General features: G+C 34.8%; 1 protein-coding gene across 1 annotated transcript in view; it reads left to right on the forward strand.

The window, feature by feature from the left end:
* LOC145292363 (uncharacterized) overlaps positions 1–14,900 on the forward strand; it is a 626,312-nt gene that overhangs the window by 406,154 nt on the left and 205,258 nt on the right. The window contains exon 2 of the mRNA XM_080138690.1: positions 2,340–2,525. Coding sequence (XP_079994816.1) covers positions 2,340–2,525 — 186 coding nt within the window. The remainder of the gene's footprint in view (positions 1–2,339; positions 2,526–14,900) is intronic.

The raw sequence follows: 14,900 nt of genomic DNA on the forward strand, positions 1-14,900 counted from the left end.
ATTTATATTATAACATGCACTGTTATTATATGAACAGACACTCTGGGAGCATACACTCATTTTTTTATGCTCATCCAAAAATAGGTTCAGTTTATTTGCTATACAAGTGTCTAATTGTTTCAGTCAATACTGATGTTTTTATATATAGGTCTTTGCGTTTGTTTGTTCTTATTACAGTACAGCTACTCATCAGCGCTAAAAATATACATGAATATCTACGGCAGGCGTTCCAAAAGTAATGCCTCCTATTTTAATATTCCGCCCGAATGTATCAGAGACGATTGCAAATTGCATTGTTATGATGACTGAACTTCTGCATTCATAACCTGAAAGTTTCATCTCTCTGTTGAAGATATTGATGATGTAAGACTTGAGAAAGAAACCCTTTGCATGGACCTGCCTCAGAAGCAGAGCTGCGTCATTTAATTTCTGGCAGATGTGCGTTGAGATATCTAATGACTATGTAGAAAAATACATTCTGGAGCACAAAAGTTCGCTCGTTTTAATGGTAACATTATTGTTATTGTGGTTCTTCAACTTCTTAGTGAAAAAAATAGGTGGTTTTACTTTTGTAAAGACCCTTGTATGACAAAGCTTCTCCGGACACCTATGAACAGCCATCGTTCATCGTTGGCAAAAGTGCATTGAGAATGGTGGTGATTGTAGAAAAATAAATTCTGAAGCACAAAAGGTCGCTCGTTTGAATGACACCATTTTCGATTTTGTAGCTCTTCAATGCTTTAAGTTAAATAAAAGTAAGATAGAGAGATAAATAGATGCAGTTGTGTGTGTTTAGTTGTTGTTGCAGATATGCGAACTGTTTATATAAGTTTACACATCCAAATCTTTTTTCCCTCTTTGGTCGACAAGTCAAACAATTCACCTTGTCTGAAAATTCTGTTCTTCCCCGCCCCCATTTGAATCGTTTCTCGGTTGTGTTCTGATGTTCTGGCCTTTCAACTCCGCTCTTTCATGTGAGGCTTGTCTTGTAAAACACATGACGTGGCGGACAAGTAAACGTATGTGAAATGCTGGACATAGGCCAGCGGTCAGCTTCTCGAACGTCCGCTCTGCGCTTGCCACTCTTAGTCTGGAGGTTAACCTCAGCGGCCACGATCTGACAACTTTTATAATAATAGAGTTCAATTTACAAAATATTATTTATATCAATTTGAATAATATTATTCGGAATTACCTAAGCGTTCAACATTGGATTGCTATAGGAAATAATTTCTTTAGAAATGTCAGACGGCTTTTTTTTTAGAATTTTCATGTTATTTTTATCATCGTTGTTTTTGTAATTGAAAATATTTCTTTCTAGATGCGCTTATATCTATAATATACTCTCTTCCTGTTAGATGATTTGTTCTCACAATTAGATCCATTGGTCTTATTGCTTTTCGTAAATCGGCTTTGTCTGTCGTTCTAAACACTTTCTCACACCTGATGCTATTCTCTATCTCTACAAATTTACTATCAGACCATGTATGGAGTACTGTTGCCATATTTGGGCTGCTGAATCTCTGTCCCATTTGAAAGTTATTCATAAAGTGTAAAACGTATTTATAATTTAATTGACTTCATCCTTTCTTCTTCCCTACAACCACTGTCTCACAAACGTGATGTTCCTATCCTCATTTTTTACTATAAATACTATATATTTCAAATATTTCATGTATTTCAAAAATGGTATCATGGATTTCCAGCTTTCTTTATTCCAACTCGTTTGACATGGTCTAATGGTCTCCGTAAATTCTGTTGTGATGCCTTATTAACATACAGCTCCCAATTCCAGTAGCTTCTTTCCAAGTACTGCAGCTGACTATTTTCCTTCTACCAATAACCTTGGTCTTTCCAAGACTAAGGTCAGCAACACGCCTCATGAATTCACGAATATCTATCTTTACAAAGAAGCTAAGCTAAGTCTGTATATGGGTCACGCGGAACACATCGTTAATAATGCTGCAATAACCGAAGGAAAATTTTAATTTTTGCTAAGCATGAAATGCCCCTTAAGATCTCTATTAATTATGTCTATTCATCATTAATAAGATAATTAATTAGTTTAGAGAATACTAGTCTTTTCACACATGAAAGAAAGTGATAAAAATTGCCAGATTCTTAGTAAAAACTTTACACTACAATTTAAACATAAAATATCCCGGCAACATTCCCATAAGAAATAAACATGGTTTTATACTAGTATGATTATTTTGGTGCCGTGACCAGGATTTGAACATCGATTATCACAACCACAGTGTGGTAATACTATAAACTATACGATCAATCATGTATTGTATATTTATTCATCGTTATGTCTATTTTTTTCTTCGTGGCAGATGCTGAAAGCAAAGAAAGGGAAGAAGAAAATCTGAAATTAGAGCAGCAAAAGGAAGCCCAGGTGAAGAGACTACAACTGGGGAGGGGTGAAGATGATGTCGTTGTTAATCCATACCCAATCACGTTCCGACCGAAAACAGTTTGCGTTGACAAGAAATTGAGAAAAAAGTCTTCAGCAGAATCAGGTAAGCAAGCATTCAATTAAGAAAAAACGTTTCTATGTGTAAATAAAAAATGATTTTTAAACGATGAATATCAGTTTACCTATACGAAACCGACCGACCGTTTCAAATGGACAAGGTTGTCTCAGTCCGCTTTCTATTTTATTATTCCAACATCGATCCCTTTATCTCTTACCCTGCCACATACCCTACGTACGATGCTGTAATCTTTCAATGGATCATTTTTATCTCATCATATCCCTCTTTCCTTAAACAAGAGCCGTTCAGTTATATTTTGCCTGCGGTCTTGTTTTACACGGGCCATGTGTCACACCTTTTCAAGCTTAATTACTCTGTAAATAAACTGAATAAAATTAGAAATACTGAAATAAAATACAAATGAATATTCCTATTTACTTGCATTCCACGACGGCAGAGTTAGACACAAGGCTGGGTTTTAATGTGGGGAAAATCCAGCTCTCCAAAAGGGGGCACGGCACTCTGGATCTGAAAAAAATAAAAAATCGTCTCAGTCATTAAAGATTTCCCTTTCACTCACAGAGGACAGAAAAGGTGAGATGTAGTATCAGAACAGATACTACACTTTGTTATTTGCCAAAATCAGTGCTTTTCGGATTTATTCAAAAGTAAATAAATTCAGTGAAAGGGTTCAAGATTACCACTAGGATCATTAAACTGCCAAGTCTAGGCATCACAGTCCTTTCTTCCACATTTTGGAAAAGGGTAAATTATCAAAAAGCGTTGAGACCAATGAGAGGAGAAAGGAACCCCCCCTCGAACATTTTGCCACTGCTGGGCCCATTTAGAGAGTATAAAATCATTAATTTTGGGAAAGAATTCAGTCAGCAACAAACATCCACTAGCTGATTAGCTGACTAGTAAAATGAGACTAAGACTGATAGAACTCGAGGAAACATATCTTTTTACAGCGAATAACAGATCCCTCCAAACCACTTCACGACACAAATCAAGTTTCGTAAAAATATTCAAGTTGTAAATATACTTTACTAACATTTACCTTCAGATACATTCATAGTATTTCGTATCTACTGTTTGTTTACATCTAAAGCCCATTTTCTCTCGATATGTTTTATACATTTAAAAGTACATTTTGCAGTAATCTTTACCAAGAGCGTCTGTGGGCTGCACAGCTAGAGTTTGCGGAACTGAAAATGACACGACGTAAAACGAAATATTTTTTAAAATAATTACACATTTTAATTTAAAACATGTAATTTACTTGGAAATCATTGTGAAATTATTGTGAATTTGAAGCAATTAATAACATTTTACTCAAAATTGAGAATTACTAGATGCTATGTAGCATAAAATCTCGCCAAATGTATTTGTCCCAACTCTCTATCCTAAAATATATTCCTGCATGTATGAGGAGAAAAAGATTTGCAACGTACTGGCGATTTATTTTGTAATATTTATAAAAATAATTCTGCAACAATTTAATTGGTCATTTATTTATATAAAACTAAATCCAAATGAAAATAGCGTGCGTATACTTATTTACAAAAAAAAAACTATTTCGTTTTATTACGTTTAATTTTCAGTTCCTAAAGTCATACCCATTTTATCTGGAATAATTTGACTACTAATGTGATAAAAAAAATTTGAATTCAATTCAGGTTGTATCTTGTTTTGAACTTACTCGCATATATTATTATTTATGAACGAATATCTATATTTAATATCAGGAAACATTGAGAAAATAAACGTCTCTTTTATAGAAAGCAAAAGGCTAAAATGAAGCAAATACAATATGTAGTTTTAAAAATGTATTAGATATGTAGTTTTAAAACGCATCGCTGAAACTTTGAAACTATTTGCAAATGTTCATTTCTTAACAATTTTTCACTGGCAGTCTTGGTATTGCTTGTCCAGAAAACAGTCTTTGCGGACGATTACGCGGTGCATTGAAGAAATATCAGTAGTTGTTCAGAATCAAATAATGTACACCTGCAGTGAAGTGCAATATTTGGCCATTGCAGACGATACGAACATAGACTCAAATTACACAAGTTGCTGTGTTTCTGCGACAAATGTCTGTTACTTTTCATAGTTCTTATACAGTAATTTTTCATGAAGCTATGTTAAAATGATGACAGTAATAGAATTTGATTTCTTGAAAATCATTGGAATCACATCTGATGGTGCTCAAGCAATAACAGGGGAAAATGTACTTTGTTACACTTTAACAGGAACAAATCGAAATTACTCATAAATTTGTATAATTCATTGCATTTTCTATCAAGAGACATTGTGAGTCAACTCCTTAAAGCTTACAAACGTTATGAATGTTGTCATGGAAACTGTAAATCTGATTCTATCTCGTGGATTGAATCATCAACAATCCAAACATTTTGTTTTACTTAGACAGAATATTGTGACCTTGTCTATGTCTGTTACGTACGTTGGCTGGCTTTTTTTTCTTTTACTCATGTTCACCCCTTACAAAGCACATCGCCACTTGGACCTAAGGGACTACTATTTGGGGCCATGTCTAGGGAAGATTAACAAGATATGTAAAGTTCTGCATATCAGTACACACAGGCAGCAGGCAGCAGGAAGGGAATTCCAAAGTCGAGGAAAGAAATTATTAAAATAAAAATCTTTCTGGCATTTAAGGACATCAACAGTGAAGGGGTGAGATCTTATTGCTAAGCGGTTTTGTTGGGGATATGTACGTCGAGGGGGCACAAGTGAAACAAGTTCATCAGAGCACATTCCATTAAAATATTTGTAAAACAGGCACGGTGATGCAATATTGCGGCGATGGGACAGGGGCTGGAGCTTAGTTGATAAAGTGGTACCGATTATATTGGCAACTATTTTGTTGATCCTATCTAAGAGGAAGAGACTAGTGGTAGATGCACCAGCCCAGATGTGGCAACAATACTTCGTGCATGGGCGAATGGCGGCCTTGTAAAGGTACAGGATACTCTCAAGTGTGAGTAGTCTTCTAGCTCGATAGAGGGAACCCACCTTCTTTGCAGAAGCCTTTGCAATGTCCTCAATGTATTTGTTCCAGTTCATATTGTCCGCAAATGTTAGGCCGAGGAGTTTGATTGTAGAATTCTCAGGTAGGGTGCTATTTATCATGGATATAGAGTGTTGGAGAGACGTATTGTAATTGTTAAAGGAGAGTAGCTTAGTTTTACTAGCATTAAATGTTACCATCCATTTGCGACCCCATTCAACTATAGTCTGGAGGTCATTTTCGAACAATTCTGCCATTGTCTTAGGTTTATGTACAGCTGTCCTTCCCTCATGCCTATTATAGAACGTTTTATCATCAGCAAATATACCCAGCTCAGACACAATATTATCAGGGAGGTCGTTTATGAATATCAGGAATAATAATTGTCCAAGAATCGACCCCTGAGGCACTCCCACATTAATGTTATACTGCTTGGATGTACGTCCATCAATAACAACATGTATGCTTCTATTGTCTAAGAAGGATCTAATTATATTTAGTATACGTCCAATTATACCGTACGATTTCATTTTCATTAGCAGCCCTTTGCGCCAGACTTTGTTAAAAACCTTGAGTATATCAAGGGCAACATCCCTGGCTTCACCCGCCTTATCCAGTACATGGTAAATGCGTTCAGAGATGATTGTTAAAATATCTGCAGTAGAACAACATTGCCTGGATCCATACTTTTTTTCAAAGAAAAGATGTGCTTTTACGAGGTGGTGAACTTGTGCTTGATTAATTAAGGTCTCAAATATTTTAGCGACCAGGGGGAGGGGACTAATGGAGCGATAATTGAGAGGGTCTGTTCTTTCACGAGAATCCTTGTACATTGGTGCCACAGAGGCTATCTTCCAGCTATTAGGGAAGCAAGATTCAGCAAGGCATTTATTGTAGTGCTTAGAAAGTATGGGGGGGCTAGCTACGTTGAACATTTCTTAATTAGTATAGCAGAGCTTAGCCGATATTAAAACGAGTACTTGCCTCATATACATAAGTGATGATATTTTTCAAAAATAAACATGAATAGTTCACATTTTCGATATCCTTATTTTCTCGTAATGTTAGATATATGGCTCATTTGAAGATGGTATCTTTGTTTGGAATTACCTACCAATGTGAACATTTTTTTTCAAATTGAAACAAACTAAGAACAATTTGACATCAAGATTGATTGATAACAATTTTGATAATATTTTGCTTTTAGCATCAATAAGTTTGAAAGCAAATATTGAGACACTCTCAATTAATAAAAACAACCAAGTTTTCCATTAATTCTACAGTGATAACTTAATGTCGCTGTTATGTATTTTTAAACAAATAATTCCAACAATGTTTTCAATTGAACCTTTACAATTATATAAATGCAACTTTGGCTGTGTGTGTGCGAGTTTGTTCCTTATAGACTCCGAAACGGCTGAACAGATTTTCTTTCAAATTTACAGAACTTTAGTGTATAACTCTGAGAGTGATCTTAGTTAAGTTTTCTCTCAAAATACCCCGATAATTACCAATAACCGATAATCGAAGCCGTTATTTTAATTTATCTATTATCGGTAAAGCCATTTTTTTCATGCCGTGGCTAAGCGACAATGATAAAACAACGGGAGATGAAAATTCCACTGTGGGTAAGTTGATAGCGTGTGTGTTTTATTTTCTTTTGTTTTTTGTTTTTTAGTTTTTTGTTTTTTTTTGTTTGCTTTGCAAAAAGTTTCAAAGCCCGCACGTAAATTCTTAATGTTTGTTTTTCGTTAACTTGAAAGAAGTTTATATAAAATAATTTTATAAAAGAAACAGTATGTTGTTTACAGTTCAATGTAGAATAATATATATTTTGGGCTAAGTTACTGCATGGAGGCATGTGAAGCTTACTCCCGGCGATTTCACGGATTTCGATGACAATAAAAATATAGAAATGTGTGAAATATTCATTGATCATCATTCAATCCCGGGCAATTGCGGTTCTTCCTGCTAATAAATCATATTTTTTACTACTATACCCATCTGTTATTAATATAATTTATTTTTATATGTATCCAGCACGTATGATTACGTGTGAGTATGCAGATCTGTCCACACTTCTTAATTTAATTATATCGTCGACCTTCAAATAGAATTTGTTACATATTATTTTCCATAGAATGGCTACAAATCAACACCCAAAATATTACACTATCTGCCAGTTATGTTTCATGAGACTTATTTTACCAAGTTGCGTTGTCTATGTTTAATGTCCATTAATGGATACATATTTCTGATGATACTTGGTTACATTAAAATATAACAGAAGCGAAAAATACGATAAAACGTAAGAGGCCAGAGAAGGGTTGGCATACGAGGTAGCAGAAAACTTAAGACAGTTAAACATACATGCATTATACAAACATGCCTCAAATGTTTGGATGATAACGCAGGTGTGCGTACGTAAGTGTATATATGTTTGCAAATATCTGTACTCGTATGTATGGGGGTATGTGTTTCGTATTTGTTTATGCGGGTGGTTTGTTTCCGGTAGAAAAATCAATAACAACTTCAAACATACAAGTCATAATTTCATCCATATCGCGTCGTTTGATTTTTTCATTTTGAAGTATTTTGACGTTCGTTGAGGAAAATTAATTTTTATTAGATTTTTTTTTTTTTTTTTTTTTTTGGAATTTTAGATTTTCTTTTATCTTTCTGATTTCTCAATGTTTATTTTAAAAAATGGTTTTAAGTGTTTAAGTTAAGAGGGGTTTGCAGATGTAATTTTTACTAAATTTCTCATGCACGGCCTTCGTCCGACCCGCGACTTGTAATTATAACACGATCCGGTCCGCGGAATCGAATGAGTTGCCGACCCCTGCATTAAAGTCAATGACTGACTTGCTTGGATCTAAAAGAGGAAATTAATATTCTAAAAATGTAGATGCAACATTACATTGATTGGTAGTTGAATGTAAATTCTAAACAGACAATGAAAAGAGGATTACACTTGATTTTATTTTAACTGGATATATTAAAACAGATTGGAAGAAGGGAAGTGAGATTAAAAATAGAAGACAGACAAGAACATTCAGAAAGACAGAGGGAGATGGGCGAAAGTAAAGAACTGGGTTTTACAGATTAGTGTGTATATATATATATATATATATATATATATATATATATATATATATATATATCATTAAATATGACGGTAAATTTATGGCTGCATATTTTTGTTTGATCCTTTCTAATTTCCGTATGTGTTGTCTGATTTCGAGAGGGGACTGGTCGATATATCTGTCGTATTCACTTATATCGTTCTTACGTCGGAAATTAAAAAAGAACAAAAATAAAAAGATATAGGTATAAACTGTCTGCCATATTTGTCGAAATATGCTGACAAGCCCGAATGCTGCCAAAATACAGACACACACGCACATACATATACACACACACATCTCTCTCTCTCTCTCTCTCTCTCTATATATATATATATATATATATATATATATATATATATATATATATATATAAAGTTTCTCCACATTCTTACTAATCGTTAGTTTATGTAATACTTTATTGATAGAACTTATAAATTTGACTAAGTTTGTGTTTTATATTTTATAAGTTTTGTGATGTTTGGGTCGGGAAGTGTGTAGGTTAGCAAGTTAATAACTTTGAATTTTATCGCCTCATTTATATGAATTTTAAGTCATTCATATCTTTAACTGGTACATCAAGTTTCATATGAAATGTCTTTTTGCATGTGAAGGTCATATTCAGAGCTATCTTAGTAAATCATTTCCGAAACCTTTCAGTTGTTCGATACATGGAGCAGTTGCTTATCTTCTTTTTTTTAATCCAAAATAACTCTTTTAAATTATTACAGCTTAATCTCTCCCGAGAAAATTTCTTTCAAAATGTTGTTGCAGATACATTCCTCTAAAAATGGCATCTCAAGTAAATGTTTCCTAGAAGATTTTTAGATTTGTTGTACATAAATCCCTTCTTTTTTCTTTTAAAATTTAATAATTTATCTTACTTTCCCATATGAGTAATACGTGTATCACTATGCAAATGCTGTTGGCCTTTATGTTGGGAAAATTATTTTAAATATGAATTTTGAAATTCACTAACTGTTACAACAGGTTTTGCTGGAGTGTATTTCAATTCCTGCTGAACCTTACAAGAAACAAGTAGAAAGTTTTGAAGCCATGAAATATGGCGTCTTTTCAAATCTGCTGAGTAAGTTTAAGGAAATCTAAACCAAGTGAAGCCACTGCACATATTTAAAGCACACACGCGCGCGCGCGCGCACACACGCACACACACACACACACACACACACACACACACACACACACGCGCGCTCACACATATATTTGTTGTTTTTTTTCGCGGGTAATTCGGGGCATGAAGACGTAATCTCCCAAGCACGGGTGATTGCAGTAACATGTTTACACATATGTAGCCATCAATGTTTATATAAATAAATTTAATATACATGTATGCACACACACACACACACACACACACATATATATATATATATATACATATATATATATATATATATATATATATAGAGAGAGAGAGAGAGAGAGAGAGAGAGAGAAAGAGAGAGAGAAAGCAATAGATACTCAAATAGAGTACAATTGGATAAACAGTTAGGTTTGGTCTTCTCTGTTCTTTCAAAAGATAGTTGTTTCGAAGTTCTTCATTTTTAAATCACGTTGGTAATAGCGAGCCCTTTTAAAAGTAGTCTTTCATTTAGAAATAGTTTTGTGTACTTTTCTTGTTGAAATGATTATATATATATGCATATATATATATATATATATATATATATATATATATATATATATATATATATATATAAACTTTTCAAGAAACGCCTGCTTATTTAATACAAGAGCAAAATACAGCGTTTTATTTTAATCAATAAAAAACGTCCTTTTAATTATGTTAGTTTTGTATGTAAAAATTTATTCAAGATTGTTTTATTCATTTATTCAAGATTGTTTTTGCATAAAACAATTAAACACCAGAGATAGATAACAACGTTCTCCCTATGAAGTTACATATACGATATCTCACTTTGGTGAAAAAATTACAAAGACGATGAAAATTATATATACGATTATTTGTCCGAAATATAGACTGAAAACATGATTAGTTTATAGTGTTAAACAAACACACACACACACACACACACACACACACACACACACACACACACACACACACATATATATATATATATAAACTAGCAGATGTACCCGACGTTGCCCGGTATTAAAAGTAACGTTAAATTCCTTTGAAAAAAATGAAGTAAAAAAAATAGAAATAAACTGAGATATGTGCATACGAGTGTTATGCTTTTGTGTTTGTTTGTTTTTTTATAAACAGCTCACTTCTTGTAAGTAAAAAAAACAAACTTGTCGAGTTAAGACCGAAACCCAAAGCTAAAGATAGTTAGTCAAGTACGATAACCATGACGCTAGCTTGATACGATTTTTAAAAGTGTTTTCAGACCTACTCATTCTGAACAAAAGGAATCTGCCATGTGAATGATTCGTGTATGCTCAGTAGTGAAACAGTTGACACACAAATAAAGATTCGATGACTCTCGAATACAAATTTCTACATTTTCACCCCATTAGCAGCCTTTTTTATGATGAAAACAAACTTTAAAAAATTTACACATGTCTGAATACCCTATATAATCCAGATTTCAAGTTTGTAAATTAAATATTCGTATATGAGTATATAGGTTGAGTTGTCCGTACACACGCGCACACACTCACACACATTCCCACTTTATATATATATATATATATATATATATATATATATATATATATATATATATATATTAGTAGATTGCCCGGCGTTGTCCGGTCGTTAAATACGCATAAATGTCATATTCTAATTAATGCGAATTTATTATTTATTTTAAACAGAAAATACCGTTAAATTCCTTAAAAAATGAAGGGCTGGTGCATCTGCTGCTTGTCTCTCACTCCTGGACAGGGTTCAAAAAAGAGTCGCTAACCTGATAGGTCCTGAACTTTAATTTAAGCTTTAGCCTCTGTCCCATCGACGGAATATTGTATCCCTTTGCCTGTTCTACAAATACTTGTTGCTGCTCTGACGAACTGCAATCACTTGTACCTCCTCGACGTGACTACCCCCGACAAACCCGACAAGCAACTAAGTTCCACCCCTTTACAGTAGAGATCCCTAGGTGTAAGAAAGCGTTTAACTCCAATAGTTTCTTCCCCAGAACTGCACGTCTTTGGAACTCCCTTCCGGGATACTGCTTTCCCAACTGTACTGATATGCAGAAGTTAAATGTAATGTGAACAAACATCTTTCTACTCATCTCCCTTCAAAATGCCCCCGCAAATTATGTCCCCGAATAGTAGCCCCCTACTTCAAAGTGGCATTTGCCTTGTTTGGGGCGAAGATTGAATTTTAAAAAAAGTTTTAAAAAAAACAAAAAACAGCGGAAAGAAACTGAAACATGTGCATGCAAGTATTATGCTGTTTTTTCAAAGTTAACTCCTCGTAAGTAAAAAAAAAAAATACTCGAGCTGAGATTGAAACCAAAACATAATGATAGTGGGTCAAATACGATAACCATTAGACCAGCTTGCAACACCCTTTGACAGGGTTTTGAAATCTACTTATTCTTAATATAAGGAAGCCGTCACGTTTCATAACTGTGCATGCCTGGTCATGAAACAGATGATAAACAGCTAAAAATCCGATTACCCTCAGGTACCATTTTTTTTTTATTCTTTAGCAGCCCTTTTTCGGATGAAAACCAATTAGATAGTTTTCCACATGTATGAATACCTATATACCAAATTTCAACTTTGTAGATCAAACATTTATTGAGTATAAAGGTTGAGAAGTGTCCTCCTCACACACAAGTGTCACTTATATATATATATATATATATATATATATATATATATATATATATATATATATATATATATAATTGTGTGTGTCACATGAAATTAAAGAATATGGATAGATTTTTTATATAAGGATGTATTAGGAAGGAAGAGGTTCAATTTGTGGGGTTGAGCGTAACATATAATCAAATTTAAGACAAGATAAAATAAAGATAGGCATATATGTATTTATTTGTCAGTTTAACAAGGAGACACGCAAATAAAACACTCTCTTTATCTTTAGGGATATAAATAACGTTTTCATCAGTCTTTCTATCGATGATTCTCGTCACTGAACTGACAAATAAATTCATATAGATTTATTTTTATTTATCTATTCTTAAATTTCATTATAAATATGCATATATACAAATATATATATATATATGTATATATGCATATTTATAATGAAATATATATATATATATACTATTATATGAATGCAACTTTGTCTGTGTGTGTGTGAGTTCGTTCGTTATAGACTCAAAATCGGCTAGACCGATGTTTATGAAATTTCACACAAAGGTCCTTGGTGTGTCTGGCAGTATTTTAGGGTAGGTTTTGCATCGAAATGTTTTCTACAAGTATCGGCAACTGATAATAGCTATGCATTTTTGTACGTATGCAAATGAAAATGACCGGTCATTTTTCCAGGTCGTTGCTTAGCAACGAGCCAGACCAACGCTGACAACGTATTTCTGTTATGGAATTGTTCGTATTACTACTTCACAATTCACAGCGTACGCGCACACGCAAACACGCACACATGATCATTACAGCGTGTTTTCTCTGTCTTTCTTTTTTGCGTTTTTTTTTTGTTTTGTCTGACGACGTTGTGTCACATTTTGCTTTCGTGGGGAAGCAAATAACTACCATATGTATATATATGTGTGTGTGTGTGTATGTGTGTGTGCTTGTGTGTGCGCACGTGTGTGTGTGTACTTTCCTTTAAAGATGCCAAGTTAATAGAAATAGGTATAAAGTTTCTTGAAATATGTAAATAATTGGGTGACTACTCATATTAACGTGGTATCTTTAAAAACAATTATAGCTCTAGTGTTGCAATATTGAGCTATCTAAATAAGTACTTTGTTATGTATTCATATGTGGAGAAATGCGTGACTTACCTGGATAGACCACGTGCGGGTCGGTCACCAAAAATAAATAAAAAGAAAGAAAAGAAACGGTCAAGACTCTTATTGATAGAGTAGTGATCACGTGAGTTAGAAGAATATGCAAATAGAGGTGAACGATTTTGCGATATAAAAAGCCTGTGTTGTTAAGAGGAGGGGCAGACTGTTGGCAGAAGTCAGTGCTGTCAGACGTGCTTTAGAGTTTTGTTATTATATGCTGTGTTCGATTGTTGGGAGAGAGAAAAGAAAAGAGGAGGAACCAAGAAGACATTCTGCAGATACTTGACTTTGTGTTGGTTTTAAGCTATTTCGGCGCTTGGTGTGCGGTTACTAACAATGGACAGATTCGACATTCGCTTAATACCCGAGTTCGACGGATCTACCACTGGACCGGCTGTCGTTGAATGGATTGAAAAGGCAGAGAAAATCTGTAAACTGTGCAAAATTAAAGAACCAGCCACAGTTATCCCTTTGAGGCTAACCGGAGGGGCCTATGCAGTCTACCAACAACTCGGGGATGAACCAGACTGGTATGAAATCAAGCAGAGCCTGTATACAGCGTTTGGTACAGATCCATTTGTTGCGTGGCAACAGTTCACGAGCCGGACACTTCAACCCAAGGAAACAGTCGACGTGTACCTAGCCGACCTGCGAAAATTATCTGTACCGTTTGGTGGGGTCAACGATAAAATATTAAGCTGTGCTTTTTTGGTAGGCCTACCCGAGGAGGTCAGTAAACTGTTGCGGGCATCATCAAGAATCGATGAATTGTCAACTGATGAGTTATTGGTCCGAGCTCGAAACATCTGTAAGGAACAGGAACCAATTGCAGCAGCAGCTCGTTTTCGACATGGAGGCAATGTGGACTCTCTTCCAGATAGTAATAAGCATGCCACCCCAGTGTGCTATAAATGTGGGGAGGCCAATCATTTTGCTAAAGAGTGCCGGAGTGATAGGAGAGGTGTATATCCACAATCAAAGAGACCAGTGCAATGCTATCGCTGCAATAAGTTTGGGCACATATCTCGCAACTGTTCGGGAAACGAAGTTGGGGGCAAGGTACTATCGCTACGCTTGCCCCCTGCCAACCAATAAACACAGGATTGCCTGTCATTAGCGTTAAACTTGATGATGTGCAGTGTTCAGCACTTATAGACACGGGGTGTTCCCGGTCTATAGTTAGTGCCCATTGCTGTTCGGTGTGGCGGAGGAACCCAGTCGGCGTTATGACCATCAATGGCTTATCACGGGTATGTTGTGGTGAAGGGACAGTCACAATCTGCACTGAGACGGGTGACACAGCTAAAGTTGACGTTCTGGTGAT

This window comes from Euprymna scolopes, chromosome 13, assembly GCF_053919585.1.
Source record: "Euprymna scolopes isolate OS-2025 chromosome 13, ASM5391958v1, whole genome shotgun sequence".
NCBI lineage: Eukaryota > Metazoa > Mollusca > Cephalopoda > Sepiida > Sepiolidae > Euprymna > Euprymna scolopes.